Below are 19,657 nucleotides of genomic sequence, written 5' to 3'. Positions count from 1 at the left end.
TATTTTCATCCAAAGGTATATAATACTACTGTCCTCAAGCATAGAGTTATTAATTGTCATGGCTTTGAAGAATAAGACTGTCAATGAAGGACGAATAAGGTTGATAAGTGAGGAAAGCTGGTTAATAAGTTTCTTGTTACTCATCAGTAGCACAGTAAAGCTTTTTTTGTTTGTTTCTGTTCTCTTTTTTAAAAAAATAAATCTTGCTTATACTTTCTGAACTGTCTTCAGAAATCTGTGGCATCTGACTCAGGCATATCAATTTATCTGCTCTTTGGAAAATGTGTCACTTTCTTTCCAGAAAAGCTTTTATAGGAACATACCTTGATGGATGAGGTCTTAGAATCTTGTCTGATCTGATACCACTCAACGTACAACGTTGTCACTATGGCTAACATGCAAAATGAGTTGAAACATTTGAAATCTGTTTACATCAACCCAGAATCACAAGCTCTTGTCATATTTTTATCCCCTTGTCTGGTTCAGTTTTGTGGATGTAAAGATACAGAGTTAATAATAGAGGTGCGTTGGGGTCATCAAAACTCAAGTCTATTTTCATAAACTGCTTATGCGTGAGTAAATTCAACTGCATCTCATATAGCAGCCTTTATTTGTAGAGTTATTTTTATCTGTAGAATGGCCTTGGTGCAAATTTTAAATACCAAAGACTTGTGAGTTCCATGCAAGATTAATTAAGTCAGGAATAAGCATCTGGCTTCTACGCAGCTTGAGTGAAATATATATGATTGTGCTGACTTTCTCTTATAAACATCTTCTCATAACAGATACTGTGGCAAGATTTTTCCAAGATCTGCGAATCTAACACGGCACTTGAGAACCCACACAGGAGAGCAGCCTTACAGGTTTGACAACGATTTTTACTAAATACCTTGATAAACATTGTAACCACTAAAGTGGACTCACTGACACAATTTTAAAAGAGGCTACTTTTGTGCATGTCTGAATGTATATCTATTCGATTTTGAGTCAAAGAAGAATTAACTAATGGCTAGGATAAAAATTTAGGAGTCCTAATTTCTTTGTTGTCGTTTTAAATTTTTTATTGAAGTGTAGTTGAGCTACAGTGTTAGTTTTAGGTGTACAGCAAAGTGATTCAGTTATACATGCATATATATTTTTTCTTTTCAGATTCTTTTCCATTATATGTTATTACAAGAAATTGCATGTAGTTCCCTGTGCTATACAGTAGGTCTTTGTTGTTTATCTATTTTATATATAGTAATGTGTTCTAATTTCTTGAGTCCAGAAATGTGTCCTAATTTCTTGAATCAAGTCTTCTTATATCTCAGGTTATAAGTTCTAGTAGTGTCTAGTACAGACTACGTGTTTAAGTACTGTTAGCCATTTTTAAAATTAAGCATTTTCTCTTCTCAATAATTCATGATGTTTTAATTGACAATAATCATAGCCTTGCAACCTCCCTTTCCCAGACCTTAAACCTCTGCTAGGAGTTAACAACCCATATATACCTTTGTTTTCCCAGTACAGCTGACTCAGTATCTACAAGTGCCATTAGGAGGTTTAAAGAATAAACCTTAAACCTGGAGAGGAGGAAGGAAATGTGGAGCTAGGGGCAGAACAAATAAAATAGAGTGTGTTACAGGAAGGGGGCAATTCCATCCACCATTCTCAGGTGTATCCTAGCTTATTCTGCTAAATGTCAAGATCAACCATGTGACACATGGGACATATGCTTAATTTTAATATTATTGTTTATGAATGAATGAAAAGAATCAACATTTTCCCTTCCAGTTTTAAAGTACCATCTACGTTGTTTAATGTGCAGTGCCTTGCACACAGTATTAGATATTCACGTATACTTCTTCAAAGAATGAATGTTATTTGTCTTAAGTAATACCCCTAATTTTATTCTACTTTGAAATTCTTATGCATTGCATATGTATAAAATTGTTTTTGTCTGAATGCTTCTTTTTTCATTAAAATAAATAAATTATTTTTCAGCTTTCAAAGACTTTTTTTACATACAAGCATAAGAAAATGGGCAGACCAATGTTCATTTGAAGATAATTGAAATCTTGGGAGAAAACTAGAGGGACTTAAAGTCAGAAAATAATAAAATGTTTTCTTAAAGTCTTTGCTTTCCTACGTATTTTGTAAATCAGTAATCATAAGGGATATTTCTACTTTACATGTAAGAGAATGCACTTGCTATAATAAGTCTCAGAGAACTATAAGAATGATAAGTGTTAGGTGATTTCCCTTTTTGAAAATATGTCACATCCAAGAAATTCTGCTTAAATGAAAGGAAAGATTTTCATGTTTACAGTTTGTAATCGCCAAGGGCCTGGTGTGCGGCCATGACATCATGCTCACTTTACTCTTTTTTTTTTTTGTACCTGAATTCAGTGGCTTTATTCTACCCCATAAGTGGTGCTATTATTGTACATGTATTTTTAAAGATGCAAACTAGAATTTTGCATAGCTGAAGATCTTAAACAATTACTTGTCCAGCTCCTCTGTTTCACAAGTGAAAACATTCAGATCCACAGATGCTAATTGCTTCCTATTAAGTATAGTATTAGTAAATCCAGAATTAAAACCCAGACCTGGAGCTCTCGAGTCAGGGATTTTATCTGATGCCATGATCTCAAACATTCCCTTGACCCCTGTGTTTATATCTAGTGACCAGGAAGGCTTAATAGTGCATAGCTCACGCGTGTGTTACGTACTCCATTTTAGAATTTCGGAAACTTAAGCTCCTATTTAATCTGTTTCTTTTCCACCTACAAATTTACTGGAGTAGAGTGGAATGATTTTTGGTTTTTGTTTTTTGTTCTTTTTAGGAGCACTCAACCTTTTGGCCAAGGTATTAGCAGAGGACAGATACAAAGTAACAGATGATCTTTAGTTAGAACTTCTTTATTGACCAATTTTATTCATATTAGAGTAGATGATATTTTTTAGGTTTAAAGCTTCTTTGCATACAAGCAGTTGGCAGCATGTGAAAGACAGAATCTCTCTTCCTCGTGATTTGTATAGAAAATGTTTTGAGTGAAAATTTTTCTAAAGAATTTGATGGGAGTGTAAGTTTTTTCTCTCTGTTTCCTAGGTTGTTCTGCTTAGTGTAACACAATTGTGTCAATTGTTCCATGGTTCTCCTTGCAGTGGGCCTTGGAAGTCCACAAAGTTATTGTAGAGAAGGCCAAGACTCCATGTATATTTTTTTTTCAAGAGCAGAGGCTTAAATATTACAACTGCTATCAATGTGGAGTTTCACACATGTTTTAATAAATATTATAAGTAAGTAAAGTTGAGGAACATCATGATGCCAGAACGGTTTTTTAAGGGGGAAAATTAAATCAGCCCTTGAGTTGGTTTATTGATACCATGCCAAAGTAACTAGTTTAACAGATTTATTTTCCCCACTGAACTAACTAGACTTCTGGTATCACGTAGAGACAGCCATCAAAGCCCAGACACTTGGAGTGGAACGAGGTGGTTTCTGATGTAGAGCACTCGAGCCACTGAGCCTGTGTTCAGAAGTGGAAGAAGAATGAGTTCAGGATTTTCACATGGAAGAATGAGTTCAGGATTTTGGGGCTGCTAAGTTAGAAATTTTCACTTAAAAGTCATCTGGAGAAAGTTGATTTTTTTTTTATTTTAAGCAACACACATACAAAAAAAAATCATATAAACAATGCAATCAACTTTAAAATGTCAAGGAGAAAACCTCATCAATTTCCACTTTTCTTCCTCTCCAGTAAGAGCTTGGGCGAGGGGAAGGGAGCAGGGCTTACATTTTTATTTTATGACTAAAGGAGAACTTCATAATAATGTTTAATTTTTTATTGTCAATACCACGGAAAGCAGAAACAATCAGCCAGCCAATAATAAGTGCTTTTCTGAAAAACTGACCTGGTTCAGAACTGCCACAGACTCTTGAAGAAATACAGGGGTTGGGGAAAGAAAGGTTCTTCAGGGATTATATGAAGTCATGTGTGTGAAACTTTTGAAAATTGTAGAGTACTTTTATAGAATTTAAAGAATCTTTCATTCAATTGAAAAATCATATGAATACAAAAAGTGTCCTCATCACAAGAAAAATTTTATAACTGTATGGAACAGGTGTGAACTAGATACTGTAGTGATTATTTTGCAATATATGCCAATATTGAATTATTATGCTGTACACATGAAACTAATACAATGTTATTTGTCAATTATGCCTCAATAAAAAGAATTTAGCTAAAAAGTAAAAATTAAAAATAAAATAAAAAGTCAAAAAAAAAAAAGAAATGGAAAACTGGGGGTAATCAGGAGAGGAGAGGTTAACGAAGACCTTTGTTTTTATCTGAAAAGTTTTATCTTACTTACTTTTCTTTTGTAACAGTTTAAAGGTTAATAGAATGAAGGCTCTGGGGGCTCCTAATCACTAAAGATTATGAAAATCAGTATCTTTGGTATCAGACTATACTATTCACGTTGCTCCAGTTTTAAAAGTTTGGAATGCTTACTTTTATTTTGGAAATGATAACAGAATTTCTTTTGGAATTAGTAATTGAGAAAGTGAATTTACTAAGAAATTATTTAATCAGACTCTGAAATTTTGAATTAAAAATGGATCTTTCTACTTTATATGAAGAATCTGTTTCATGCTTGTTTACAAAGGATCTAATTGTAGTGCCCTGAGCAGAAGATAAAACAATGCCACTATTTCTTAATGTCTTTAATTTCATGAGGTTTATTTAAAATATTAGAACTGATTGCCCTCATAAATTTGTGAGCAATCAAATCATCAATATTTTATTACGGTTTTTCATAAAGTCATGAAAACCTTTAATGCAATCAAAGTATTTGTTGAAGTTGAAACCTTGGCTGTGTGGAAAGTAATCTTGCTGTGCCTTTTCTCTGCAGTGTTCTTTTATGCGTGATAATTTCAGAGATCTCATTTATTAGTCTTGAGAAATATCTTTTGATTTGCTTGCAAATATTTTCTCTGTGTTTATTTTTCAGATGCAAATACTGTGACAGATCATTCAGCATATCTTCTAACCTGCAGCGGCACGTTCGCAACATCCACAATAAGGAGAAGCCCTTTAAGTGTCACTTATGTGATAGGTGTTTTGGTCAACAAACCAACTTAGACAGACACCTAAAGAAACACGAGAATGGGAACATGTCTGGTAGGTAATCACTTGTGTGATGAGGAGAAGGAGGTGGCTTATTTTTCTTATTTTAAAAGACAGTTGTGATCTGTCTTCTGTCGTTCTACTTTGATGCGAGAATCAGATCCTATTGTGAAAATTTGCAGCACGATTCCCGTGAGATTTTGGAGTGCTGTGAATGATGTGATCATTGAATAATACACAACTCAGAGCCTTATTTGGATGATTTTATATTCTCCTGGATTCATCCCAAAGGGCAATCTCAAGCAAAGAGAACCATAACCCGAAATCACAGGAGACTTATGAATCAAGATTTTCTAAATTGCAGGGAGCAATCTTTCCACCTCCTGGCACAGACTGTGGCCCCCGCATGGCAGGAAGTCCAGCGTGGAGCCCCAGAATACCACTCTCTGCTTATTAACCTAGAAACCATGGCTGCTTCTGCAGAAGACCTGCAGTTCAGAGAGCCTCTCCGGGGGAACATTTTAGAGATTAGTAGCAGAAGATTGTCGACAAGACCAGAATAACCCATAGCAAATGATAGCGGAGTGTGGTTTTGGTCACAAATTTTGACGTAGTATTAAATTAAAAGTGGCAAAAAACTAGCCTTCCCTGAACCCGGACCTACCGGCTCGTAGTTAGAAGACACGGTAGGTTTCCTGCCTTTGGCTTCCAATAGTTAGATAATAAGCCATTTGCTAATATTTACCAGCTAGCATGTGTGTGGGGGACACCGACCTATGTAGCCACAACCTGTTTCTAGAGAATTAAGGAAATGACTTGGGGGTGAGGGAAGGGGTTGTGCATGGAGTTCAGGACAAAAGATTTTAAGAAGAGAAAAAAGTTAGATTTATACAAAGTAGTAATCTTTACTTCAGGAAATTATTTAATTATTAATTCTTTCTGTACTGTACAGGCACATTGCTTATGATTCTGGATGAACTAAATACGTTGTTTCCCTTAAAGTTAAAAATCAAATGATCATGGTTTAAAAATAGCATGTTTTAGAGACAGAAGTTTAATCCAATATACAAAAGTAGCTACATCTTCTGTGTGCATCCTTATAGTATGCTCCTATAATTGTTTCAGTTAAAATTATTTCAGAAAAAGATTAAATAAGTTAAAGGTAAAACATGTCAAAGCTGAATACTTATTTGTTGGTCCAGATTATAACTTCATGAAGCTGAGGGGTGTTCTAACCTCTCGTTTTTTGTCACCTCAACTAATTAAACTGTGGGTATTTTGTGGACAAGATTAACAGCATGAAGCAAAAGTGTAAAGATTGACCACATATTATAAAGTGTTTATAATTTGTAAATTTATGAAAACTTTGAAACAATCTTGTGACACAGACATTTCAATTCCAGTTTTACAGGAACGGAAGCCGAAGAGCGTTCCGTAATGCCTAGATCCAAGATCGTCCTTTTAATACGATAGCACGCGCTTCTCTGGGCTGGTGTGTTCTGAGTCTCCCCGCGGCTTAGTCCGCCAAACCAGAGTGCAGTGTTTCCAGCATGCTTTCGGTCTTTATTGGTAACATACTTTAGCACAGGGGCAGTAACTACATACCGACTGCAACCAGGACTGGGTATACAGTTTCTTCTGGCAGGATTTGTTTAAGACCGCTCTATAATTTGCCTCACCCTCTATTCCCATTCTACGAATACAAATCTTCCCGTGTCACAGTGGGAATAGGAGGGAGCTAGTGGGAGAAACAGCATCTTCAAAAGACTGTGCCTCATGAATCCAGTGGTTCAAAATATTCCCCAAGGCACTGTCATTGGCCCCAGCATGTTGGTAAAATTGGGAAGACCTTGACCTCCTAAAGCTGTCTGAATTGATGTTCGAAAGAGCCTGTTTTAGGAAACGACACTGATCAAATGAAGAAGGTGTGAGATTCAAAATAAGTTGCCATATAAATAATAGTCTTTTTCACCAAAGGTTTTGTCTCCCATCAGGTACAGCAACATCGTCGCCTCATTCTGAGCTGGAAAGTACAGGTGCGATTCTCGACGACAAGGAAGATGCTTACTTCACAGAAATTCGAAATTTCATTGGAAACAGCAACCACAGCAGCCAGTCTCCCCGGAACACAGAGGAGAGGTAAAGCTGGGTTTTTTTTCTGTTTTAAATTTAATGATTTCTGAAATGAATGTTTTTGAGTACCCTTGCTGTCCTCCCTTTTAGAATACTGCTGTTACTCCTACCATCAGTGGCTGGTATTTAGTGCAGATTAAATACCAGATGTTCTTCGAAGTACATTATATGAATTAATTGACTTAATTATCCTAATAATCCTATGAAATAGTGACAGTTATTGTGTGATTTTATCAGTGAAGGAATGGAGACATCAAGGCCACATAAGTAATAAATGGGATTCAGCCTGGGCGGTCTGGTTCCAGAGTCCACATTTTTACCAGTATTCTGTTCCGCTTCTCTTGATAACTAATTAGAATATTTTATCAAACCTTGCCAGGTAGAAGGGAAAACCACCATAGGGGTTCAGTTGAATCAGTGGTTACTATTATATATCATATATATCTGGTATATAATAGAGTTACTATTATATCATATATGATCGATAATGTATACAGATAGTATGTGACTATATATTACGTGACTATATAGTATCAATATGTATTTGTTTATGTATTTGTATATCTAAATTTATATATATTAATATTTATGTATAAAATACTTTTGAGGGTCATCCAAATACCTTTTTTAGAAAACATTTGTGACTTCCTAATAAGATTCTGTTACTCCCTTATATGCTGTCAAGTGGGTCCACATTTAATTCTGACGTATTTGTTTCAGTGAGTGTGACTGTCCCTGTTTTCAGTGACCTGGTTTCCTCTTGTCATTATCAACACCAAGCATGTGTGGCATAAATTTATGAAGAAAAACTTTTAATGCTGATGTTCCTAATTAACACTTGCCTAGTACTTTATATTTTAATATGATGTAAATGAGACTTTATTTTACCAAAACTACTAGATTTAGTTTTTCTTATCTATAAGTTATAATTAAATATCTAATATTGAGACCTATGTTTTTCTGACCATAACTGTCCAATGGTCTATTAAATTAGGATGCTGCAATGAAAATTTTAATGTAGTTGAAATTAATTAATGAAAGCTCTTATCACACAAATGTTATTGTTCACGTCCTCTATTTTTGATGGTATTAAAAGTCAAAGTTAATTATTTTAGATAGTTTTTCCATTAAGGCAAGTATCAAATAAACATTATTTTCCAAGATAATGTAAAAATATATAAACACTTCTCTTCTTCAACTTGTATAAAAGTGTCTATAAAGGAACAAGGGGAGAATATCTGCTATTGCATGACTCTTCCCAGCCTCAAAGAAGTCTGATAAAAACTACAACTTTGTGCAGTTGGATGTATCTTTCCCTCTGCTCACTCATTTGTGTGTGTATGTGTATGTGTGTGTGTATTGTGGGGGAGGTTTGAGAGAGAGAGAAAGATGGGGCAGCTAATCAGAAGTACAAAGTAGTAAGGACTGTATAAGTAAGTATATGCTGCAAATAAGAAATATTGAACAAAAAGCACCGTTTGTGTTCTGAGATGCCTGTTCAGATTCCGAGCCCTTAGTCGAGGTTTGTGAACCATGTAGCCCAACATCTGGTTTCAACATGTCTAAACAGCATAGAAGTAAGAAGACTGAGTCATCTTACTTTTCTCCCCTCAACTCCTATCAGACTACTTTTGATGAATAATATATCCCCCATAAATTGCCACATTTGAAAGCATAATTAACAAATAGGTTTTCTTAATCACGTTGGCTTTGTTACTTTTGGTTTTCATCCATGCACTCTTTTGTTCTTCTACTTTTTCTTTCATTTTTTAAAAATAACAATTTCGATCCATTCAAGCTAGCAAGTTGGCAGTGTAACTGGAAACTAATAATTTATGTCTGTGCAAAACATGTTTTCATCATTCTTTGATAAAAGAGGTTAAGAGACGGGTTGTATAAAAAAAATTAAACGATGAGATGACTTTTTCTGGTCAAATGAATTTTTACTATGTGCATCTGTCACACCCAGGACTGTTCTCTTTATGTATTTTTATGCCTTGGGAAATCTAAATATTAAATGATACCCTTTTTTTTTAATGTTGGAAAGTGATGGGGGAGTATTACTGGTACCTGATTTTCCACAGTCTGAAAAACAGTTACATTAAATGTGAAAATTGTACATGGCTATAACAATAATTTAGCAGTCTCAACAAGTTTTCTGAATTAGTCAATACATAAAAAAGCAAGACAAAATAGAAAGATTCTGAATGGCCCAGGAATCAGACACCTGAATTCCTGTGATGGCTTAATTTCTAACAAGCTCTCTGTACTTGGCCAAGGGCTTAACTTCCCTGATCGCATGTCTTTAAAAGGAAGAAGTTAGGAGGAGATATTCAGAACATTTATAATTATTTTGTAGCTTAATTTCAACTTTAAAATCTTACAGTGAAACTTAAATTCAATTTACATATATTTTAATGTTTACTTTAAAACCCAAAAAGTTTGTCATTGTTTCAAAAATGCTCTCAAATGTATTACATGGGAACTTCTGTTATTAAACTCTTCACATACTGTAATCCTTGCAACCACAGGCCAAACTATCACAAAGAACTTTTTAAGTAGAATATTCTTCTTTGCATCATTTTATTTTCATGCTTGCTAAGTAAGCTTCAAAAGATATTTGGACAATTGCATTTTTATATCATTTCCCACCCCAATATTATCCTGGAAAACTGTGATTTTTTTTTTAACCCTCAGACCATCAAGGATAATTTGAACAAAGTACAAATAAATGAGCTCTCTGTACTTCCACGTTTGAGTAGGGTGTTTATGTGCCGTATCCCACCGATGCTGCCTAGAAGTAGCAAGTGCTGGCTGGCCCTTGACAACTACTTTCACATTTTCTTTGAACCCTTAGATTCACTGTAAGGATATGTGTTGAAGCTCCGGCAGTGTTGTTCAGGGAAATGAGTTTTCCAGAAATCTGTCCTTTTCAATGGTGCATAATTATATGATAATTAGGTAAGGTTATGTAGAGAAAATCTTTCTGTGCTTTTTATATCATATATAACAATATCATTTATCAAGCAAAGGCCTGATAAGAACTAGAAGACTGGGGTTGTTTTCCTGGTTCTGCCGAAGGCTCCATTCATAATCTGAATAATCACATAATTAGTTTCTTTCTTCATTTTCTTGTTTGTGAGGTTACGTTATTTTCCCACAGTTGCCATGAAAAGCATAAACGATACAAACTCGCTCTGGAAGTGCTGAGAATCTAAATTGTTGTTAGGAAGACATGACACTAGAGCTAACTGCCTGTTTGAAAAAATGACACGAGTAACTGAACCTCTTTCTTTTTATGCTTTTGAAAGAATGAATGGCAGTCACTTTAAAGATGAAAAGGCTTTGGTGACCAGTCAAAATTCGGATTTACTGGATGATGAAGAAGTAGAAGATGAGGTGTTATTAGATGAGGAGGATGAAGACAATGATATTCCTGGGAAGACAGGAAAGGAACCAGTGACAAGTAATTTACACGAAGGAAACCCCGAGGATGACTATGAAGAAACCAGCGCCCTGGAGATGAGTTGCAAGATGTCCCCAGTGAGGTGAGACGCAAGCGTAGTCCCCGGAGGGTTACAGTTCCTGCTGCTCTGTTCCTCCTTTAGCACAACACTCCAGGTGATAAGCAATTTCTGAGCAATAAATCATAAAAGTTAAATTTGAATTAGCAAGACATACATAGTGGATTAATGGAAATCAGGTGGCCATCAACATAATCTGCAAGCACAGAAATCCATCGGTATCTGTGGAACTCTGATTAACCTGAGGTAGGAAGGGTGAATGAAAATTACACAAGTGCACGATCATTTATTTAGACTCTGCCTGTAAAACAAATTAAAATAGAGATTTCAACATTAATTTATTCAATTTATCTGGTGGGTTAGTGTTCAAAAATTATTGAGATAAATTTCACTTTATTTGATATATATATGGAATCTCTACAGATGATAGATTTTTAAATGGGAAAAAATACCCAAATAATTAAATTGATGGGAATATTATATTTTCATATGGGTAGTTGATGCCAACTGAATATCATCATAATTGGCTTTAAGTGGAAATTATAAATGCATGAATTCTGTCTCCACTGCATTGCTGACTTCACATGTCATTGACTTTAATTCTTTATCTCAACTATACTCTTGCTTTAGTTATGAAAAGTCTTAAAAGAAATCTATTTATAAGATACAATATTTGTAAGCTTTTTAAAAGAACCCAAGAATTTACGCGGGTTACTTTATATTACAAATATAATATGACGTTTGACAAGTATATAAACTCAAATGAAAAGTAATTTGGGTGGATAACAAACTGAAAAAGAAAAAAAAACCCTCTGTGCTTTCCCATTGGTTCATTTTAGGTATAAAGAGGAAGAATATAAAACTGGACTTTCTGCTCTAGATCATATCAGGCACTTCACAGATAGCCTCAAAATGAGGAAAATGGAAGATAATCAATACACTGAAGCTGAGGTGTCTTCTTTCAGTGCTTCCCATGTGCCAGAGGAACTTAAACAGCCGTTACACAGAAAGTCCAAATCACAGGTACAGACCTTCCTGCAGTAGAGCCTCATGATGACATTGTGCCTTTGACACCAAAGGCAGGTGTTCTTTGCAATGTTCTAGAATCTGAGCAGGTTCAGATGCTTTACTCAAAAGGTTCATGTGTTTCCTCTATGACACAATCCAAAATAGGTAACCGCTATGGCAGTTGACATGACTGCATTCTGCACAGAAACTTCTGTGACAAGCCCTGACCTCCAATAATCTGCCCTTTACTTCGCAGTTGCCTTCCTTCTGTATCGAGAGTCTATAATGTTTGCTTGCACCTGTTTGTATGTTACTTCAGAATTACTTTCTAACTGCTTGGTGTCTAGAATTTTTGTCAACCTAATTGTATTTTCAGATTTTTGGAAAGTGAATTCTGTCCTCTTACTATATACAGTTTGTTTCTTTGTTTCTTACTATATACAGTTAATTACTAAGTCATCTAATTATAGAATGTAGGAGTAAACTGAGGATCAGAGATGAAATGAGTTGTTAAAAGTCTGCAGCAATTTGATGGCAAATCTGGAAATAAGACCTATCCATTTTTATTGACCGAATGAATGAATGGTACCCAAGTTCATTGGGATCTCCAGCACTATGGTAACCAAAATAAAGCCCTTAAGGATCTATAAATACCAATTAAAAGAGCCTCAGTTCTTTTTTCACAAAAAAGGGAAGTCAATCCTTTCTGCTTGACATCTGCATTCAACCTGATTGTTTATTGAGGTCAATTTAAAAAAAAAGAAAAAAGAAACTTTTTGTTGTTACCATATTCTTTGGTCACTTTGCTCTAATTGTTTGATCCAGAGTTCATTTTGGAAATGGCCTGACGTATCCAACCATGTGACCGTATTAACGTCTACATTTGGAAATTTCCTGTTTGGCTGAGATGTTTTGGGCTGGTCTTCACAGCAAATGTGGTTATATCTCAACTAAAGTGGGGAAAATGTTATTCCAGTGGGATAATACAAATTTTAAAATATCAGTAAATTCAATAAAGTCTGAAGATATTATGTATGGCAACAGGTAGGAGAAGTGTTCTTTCTGAATTGAGGTGAGAGCAGCCAGCCTCAGCAATGGAGCTGCCCTGCTCCGTGAGCTGGAGACCATCACTCCACAGCTCTGGGCGCCGTCTCCTCATTGTAAAGTGGGGTGAATGGAGATGTCTGAGACCCTTCCTGCTCTATGATTCAATGGGGATCAAAATGAATTTTTCCATTTCTAACATTAAAAGTAACTTGGCCAGAGTAGACACCTCATTTTCACTTGGAACCAGCCATAAGAGGTGCCTAACATATATTTCTTCAACTCTTGATTTCCCATTCTTCCTTCCTAGTTGATCAGAGAACTGGGGGAGCCAGGTTTTCTTTCTATTTAAAAAGAAGTCTTTTAATTATTCCATCCCAAATTACAAGACATCGTAAGGCACAACACCTGAAGATTCCTGAAACTGTCACAAGTGACAGAAAACAAAGGGACCTGGGAACCTAGAGATAGTGGAAATGGTATTTCAGTGTCAGCATTTTGATATATGAAGTCCCTGCCCAGCTGGGCTAACAGTTACCATCACAGGAAATACTAGCATTTTGCGATTCTAGCTCATATTTTTGTTACTTGATTATGTCATACACACACACACACATATATATATATATCTCAATTTGAAAATGGTCAGGCCTTTTTGCAAACTGACTTTATTTCATGAGACTCTTCATTCCATTCATTCAATTCTTATCAACTGTCAATTATATGCTGGGCACCGATAATTGTGCATGAAAATGTTTATTTCCTTTGATTACCAAAAGGAAGATATGCCATATTTACCATTTTCTAGAATCTGAATAGATTTAGATGTTTTGCTCAAAACTCATATATTTACTCTGAGATTTTTATGGCGGTTGAATCCAAAATAGTTGACCAATACAACAGTGGCTGCCTTCTGCATGAAATTTTCCCTGAAAAATCCTATCCTGCAAAAATGAATTTCATGATAAACAGGGACAATTTACATCAGGCACACTGAACTAAGCACTTCATGTAAGTTAGTGCTTGTGATTCCTCCACAACCCTTGGAGGTAAGTTTTTGTAATTATTATCCACATTTTAGATGAGGAAAGTAACCTTGAAAGGTTAAGCAACTTGCCCAAAGTCACACAGTTGGTTGAACAGAGGCAGGTTAGAAGCCAGAATTACAACTCCGGATTTCAAAATTTCCTCTGCACTCCCTTTCCCCTTTCCAAATATCAGAACGAGTTTTGGTAAAACCATTGCAGAGTATTCTTTATCTTAATCTCTAAACGTGGGAACATTAATTAGAGTAGATCAAGTTCAATGTCACTTCCCCCATACTTTAAACTCTATAGTGGACAAGGACTCTCATCTATCCTTGATTCCCTGGGACCTCGCACAGTGCTACTCTCCTGGAGGAGATTAGATGCTTAAGAAATCTCTTGTTATGTGTCTGCGGAGATTCTGTAGAGGTCCAGAAGGCAGATCGCATGCATAAAAGTCAAATGTGTACCTTGAGAGCCATGACCCAGCAGATCAAAATCAGCCCGCGAGGGCAGATTTTCTAACTGAATGCCATGATTACGGAAGAAACCACAGACCAGCCACATGTCTCAGCACGACTCCCAGAGATGAAATTCTGCTTAACAACAGAGGCATTTTGTCTTTGTTTACAGACAGTGGAATGTCTTTGGCAGGACTTTAATGATCCCACTTCAGCAGCATTTTGACAAGCAAGTTTAGCAATGGATGAGACCAATAGCAAATCAACAGTGAAAAGTTCACTCGCAAGTCAAGACCAAATATTTCATTTGAATATTTTACTTGGCAGCGAATGGGAGGACTCTCTGAGCAGTTATTTAGAATTTGACATGATGATAAGGAAGAAAGAGCACTTCCTCACAGATTGCCTCCGTGCACCTTCTGCTCCAGCAGGTACTGGAGCCCAGGGGTTAGAACTGTGTTGGGTCTTGTGTTCAGGTGTTTTTTTTTGTTTTGTTTTGTTTTTTTTTTGTATCACCAACTTGATCTACCTCGACTTTCAAGGTCTTTAGGTGTCAGCATTGAACATTTCAAGCATGGAGGGGAACTGGAAAAAGGACACTGGATTAAAAGTTGGGCAGAAATGAGTTTTACATATGCTTCCAACACTATCCAGTTGAGTGACTTTGGGCAAGTCATCTCACCTGCAGGCTCTCAGTTACAAAGCGCAGGGGTCGGGTGGACTGTTTCCTCCAGACCACAGTGCTGCCAAGGCAGGCCTGGCCCTTTTTTGTGTTTGCAGTGTCAGTCGTAAGCATAGAGTAGTATGTTTGGTGAGTTGAACATGTGCATGAACAGTAGGTGGATGGTTATTGTATTTCTGGTTGGGAAGGGGGATGACACCTATTTCCTAATGGAGGCGTTATTGACATTCTAGACAGAATAATTAAGCTTTTATTCTGCAGATTGTGTCACTTTTGTGACCTCAAGGCACTGAAGGTCAACGATAACACCACGTCATTAGGACACACCAAAAAATGCCCTGTGCTTTTCCAAACACACCCACCAGCAATGCTCCCACTCAGGGTCCCTTCTCTTCCTAACATGCACCCATGCTCATCTTCGACTTAAAAATGATGTTTTTCAAATGCCGTTTACCAAGTCTCTCCTCTTTACCTCAGGCATATGCTATGATGCTATCATTGTCCGACAAGGAGTCCCTCCACTCTTCATCCCACAGTTCCTCCAACGTGTGGCACAGCATGGCCAGGGCTGCAGCGGAATCCAGCGCCATCCAGTCCCTGAGCCACGTATGACATTCCCAAGGTCGACCAGATGGGACCAAGTCCAGCAGTAGCATGGCTCTTTCACATAGGACTATTTAAAAGACTGCTGAGCAGAATGCCTTAGAAACCTGAAGGGTCACTCATTTAAAGTCTGGGGACCTTAAACTGAATGATTTTAAAAAAAGAAAGAAAGAGAGAGAGAAAAAGAAAGAAAGAAAGAAAGAAAAAGAAACTATTTATTCTCGATATTTTGTTTTGCACAGCAAAGGCAGCTGCTGACTTCTGGAGGATCAATGCGACGGAAAGTGATTCAGTAACAATGAAAAACTGGCTGGGCTAGCGGCGTCTTCCGGTTCACCCAGCCCTGGGGGGCGGGTGGGAGAGGGGGCAGTGGACGTGGCGGCGTTGAGACGAATGAACACTCCGTAGGAACTGAATTCTTTTTTTCTACAAGATCACCTGACACATGATTGGGAACAGTTGCTTTGAATTACAGATTTAATTGTTTTTTTTCCTTCGTTAAAGGTTTATGTAATTTAACCCTTTGAAGACAGAAGTAGTTGGATGAAATTCACAGTTGATTATTATAGAAACTGATAACAGGAGTATTTGTTTCCCGTTAACGTTTGCCTTCTTAAGTACATTGTTTAAAACTAGGGAAAAAGGGTATGTGTATAGTGTAAACTATGGCTGTTCAACGCTCAGAGAGGCTGTCAGTGAGGTGACCTGTTCATCACAGTACCGCTGTACCACTACACTAATAGAAGGTTTGCCAAATCCTTGTAATAACATCTTAATTTTAGACAATCATGTCACTGTTTTTTAATGTTTAATTTTTTTTTTGCGTGTGTTGCGTGTATCATGTATTTATTTGTTGGCAAACTATTGTTTGTTGATTAAAATAGCACTGTTCCAGTCAGCCACTAATTTCTGATGTATGAGGCACACCCCTTTCTGCATTTCAAGGACCAAGGTGACTCGACCTGTGTGTGGGAGTGCCAAGTGGTGTTTGGCTTTCGGCTTTTCTTAACATTCCTTTTTTTGTTGTTGTTGTTTGTTTGTTTGCCTTCTTAATGAGCTAAATACAAATAGATGCAACTTAGTTTTTGTAATACTGAAATTGATTCAATTGTATAAACGATTATAATTTCTTTCATGAAAGCATGATTCTTCTGATTAAAAAACCTGTACCCCATATTTTATGCTGGTTGTCTGCAAGCTTGTGCGATGTTATGTTCATGTTAATCCTATTTGTAAAATGAAGTGTTCCAGACCTTATGTTAAAAGAGAGACGTAAATAACAGACTGTATTCAGTTATTTTGCCCTTTATTGAGGAACCAGATTTGTTTTCTTTTTGTTTGTAATCTCATTTTGGAATAATCGGCAAGTTGAGGTACTTTCTTCAAATGCTTTGTACAATATAAACTGTTATGCCTTTCAGTGCATTACTATGGGAGGAGCAACTAAAAAATAAAGACTTACAAAAATGGTTATTTTTCCCACTGTGTGATATTTCCCCTTCTCATGCAATTTTACCTGTGGGATCCCATGATTTAAGGATCGGCTGCCTGGGACCTTGACGCCCTGACAGAGACATGGAGCACAGCGCGTGTGTGTACAGTTTGAGATGACGTGAAGTGTAGCCCTTGGCTTTACCCCCCAACTCGTTGTTCTGGACTTTCTCCTTGTGGTGCCAAGTCAGGGCTCAGGGGCAACACTACATGGTCCTTGGTATCATTCCATGTCTCAGGACAGAGCATCCTACAGTTTTTCTTCTTGATGTCACGTAGCGCATGCTAAAAGGTGTTCTGTTTCTTATTTCTGTTTTTAATCACCCAAATACTGTTAACTGATTCACAAGAGGGTAGGGACACTTTAACTTTTCTACGATCCTTTTAAGTCTTTGTCCACAGGCAAAATATCATTTTTTTCACAGTGATAATCAGAGGCTTGGTGTGATTTTGAGTTTGAGTTTTCTTTCTCTACCAAAAAAAAAAAATTGCTGCATATTGCTACAAATTCTTCAGGACAATCACTTAGCAGTTGCTTCATATTCCATCGGGTTTGATCTATTATGATGCCTTCAACCGGTTCAGTTTTGTTGAAAATGTATGTTTTCTGCTTTTCGCTTGTGTAAACAATGGCATTTTAGTTTTCACGCACATAATTGTTTCTGTGTGTTCACATATGTACACACGGGGTTGGAATGTGAGGAGTGGTATTTCCATAGGATAGATTCTCTGGTGGGAAAGCAATTATGAATATATTTTTGCACCTTAAATACAATGCCAGTTGTTTTAGATATGGTTCTTTCAACTTGGCCGGCTGTAGAGGTTTTAACAAGGCTTGCAGATTAAGTAAGTATGACATGTGGAAATAGATCCCGACTAATTTCTTCATTTGTTTATTTATTCATTCTTAACCACAATGCCAGATACTCAGAGAAACTTCCTCACATCCTTTCTAAATGTCAGTAGTATAGGAATTAAATAAATGGGGCATAAATATTGATATTTTTAAAGTGTGCCCAGGAAATACTCAGAAAATATACTAAAGCTATAAGTCTGGTCTATACGGAAGAAGAAGAATCTAGTACTTGAGACTTAACAACACATTTGAGAAAATGGAGGAGCGTCTGGAACATGCTGTGCATTTTCCTTTGTTGTAGAGAAAACACCTTTAAATTCCGAAGCCATTCGAATGCTCTCAACACCACTGAATTCTTGTTAGATCTGAGCATGACAGTTCAGTTGTTTGCTAATGCTTGGCCCCTCCAAATTCCAAAGAGGCTTTCAAGCCTTACATTTCTGCCTTCTTTTACATCCATCTCCCCAGCGGCCCTGTGGACACAGAGGCCGGGAGACGTGGTGGGGACAGTATCGGATTTGGAAGCTGAAGGCCTGGGTTCGAGCTCTGGCTCCATTACTTTAGTGGCTTTGAGGTCTCAGGCAAGTCACATACTTTTCAAAATCTCATCTGTGAAACCAGGGTAATAATTCCTGCTGCTTCTGCTACTGCCCTGGGTGTCTGTGAGTGTTGAAAATCAAAATACATTTTTGGAAATATTAGGTTAAAGTTCTCCACGTGCAGGCACTTCATAATTTTGGTGATAGTTAATAAAATGTATGTGTGTATATGTGTGCAGACATATATGCACAAACACTGTGCTAAGAAGAACTTTTTAGGACATAGCAGAGATCATTCTAGAGTATACAAAAGTGGATATAGACTGTTTTGGAAAAAAATTTTAGAGACATTTCTTGAACAAACATGTAGCTTTGAAAAATAAGGAAAACCCAGCCCTTGAAAAACATGAGCCATCCGGTCTAATTGTTGAGTGCTCTCAAAAAATTCAAGGACAGCTAAGAAAACACATTCAAAGAATAGATACACTGAAACTCTTATTTTCAGATAATGACCATTAACCAGTTTTTCTTCTGTACCAGATGAATCAAATGAATTATTCAGTTTTTAAACAGCCTGTTAGACCAAAGTCATGCTGGGAATGTGTGCATTCATTACCTCAGTTAATCATCACCGTGGGCCCGCGGGCAGGAAGTGCTATTCCTGTTTCACAGATGAGGAAACTGGAGCTCGGAGAGTGGAAGCACCTAACTCACAGGCACTCCGCCGGGGACTGGCTGGCTGGGAATCCAGGGGTGCCCGGCTCCTGAGCCCACCCTTAGCCAAGCGCCTCCGATCCTCCTGGTTCAGGCGCAGCTAAAGAACTCCAAAAGAGAATGTTCCAAACCGAGGATATGTGCCCACAGAGACCAAGGCTGCTGGAGATGCAGCTGTGCCCGGGAGACAGCTAGGCGTCTGTGTCTTGGCTGTGAAGAGTCTGAAAGGTGAGCGCCAAGCACTGGTTCCCAGGCTTTTTCTACCCAGGTTATCGCAAGTAGGAAAAACACTAGTGTTTTTAAAAGATCCTAAATGCTTCCTCGATAAGGGAAGGGCCTGAGGCATCTTGTTTGCGATTTTTAGCAGGTTTTTGAGTTTCCTCCTTATTCTTTTTTGAAAGAAAGAAAGAAAAAAAAGATACACTCCAAACCTACATTTTGAAATTATTAACATGGCATGACTTAA

General features: G+C 37.0%; 1 protein-coding gene across 17 annotated transcripts in view; it reads left to right on the top strand.

Annotated features, from left to right (window-relative positions):
- MECOM (MDS1 and EVI1 complex locus) overlaps positions 1 to 17,060 on the top strand; it is a 587,526-nt gene extending 570,466 nt beyond the window's left edge. For 16 of the 17 annotated variants that reach the window (XM_072960611.1, XM_072960650.1, XM_072960604.1 and 13 more), the window contains 6 exons: positions 786 to 863; positions 4,996 to 5,165; positions 7,106 to 7,250; positions 10,556 to 10,792; positions 11,608 to 11,791; positions 15,466 to 17,060. In XM_072960611.1, the coding sequence (XP_072816712.1) occupies positions 786 to 863; positions 4,996 to 5,165; positions 7,106 to 7,250; positions 10,556 to 10,792; positions 11,608 to 11,791; positions 15,466 to 15,600 (949 nt within the window). In that variant the 3' untranslated portion in view covers positions 15,601 to 17,060. The remainder of the gene's footprint in view (positions 1 to 785; positions 864 to 4,995; positions 5,166 to 7,105; positions 7,251 to 10,555; positions 10,793 to 11,607; positions 11,792 to 15,465) is intronic. The other variant, XM_072960620.1, reaches the window with a different exon arrangement.
- Positions 17,061 to 19,657: the final 2,597 nt, after the last annotated feature.

This window comes from Vicugna pacos, chromosome 1, assembly GCF_048564905.1.
Source record: "Vicugna pacos chromosome 1, VicPac4, whole genome shotgun sequence".
Lineage (NCBI taxonomy): Eukaryota > Metazoa > Chordata > Mammalia > Artiodactyla > Camelidae > Vicugna > Vicugna pacos.
The sequence above is the reverse complement of the archived record's forward strand: the minus strand, read 5'-3'. Positions and strand labels throughout refer to the sequence as shown.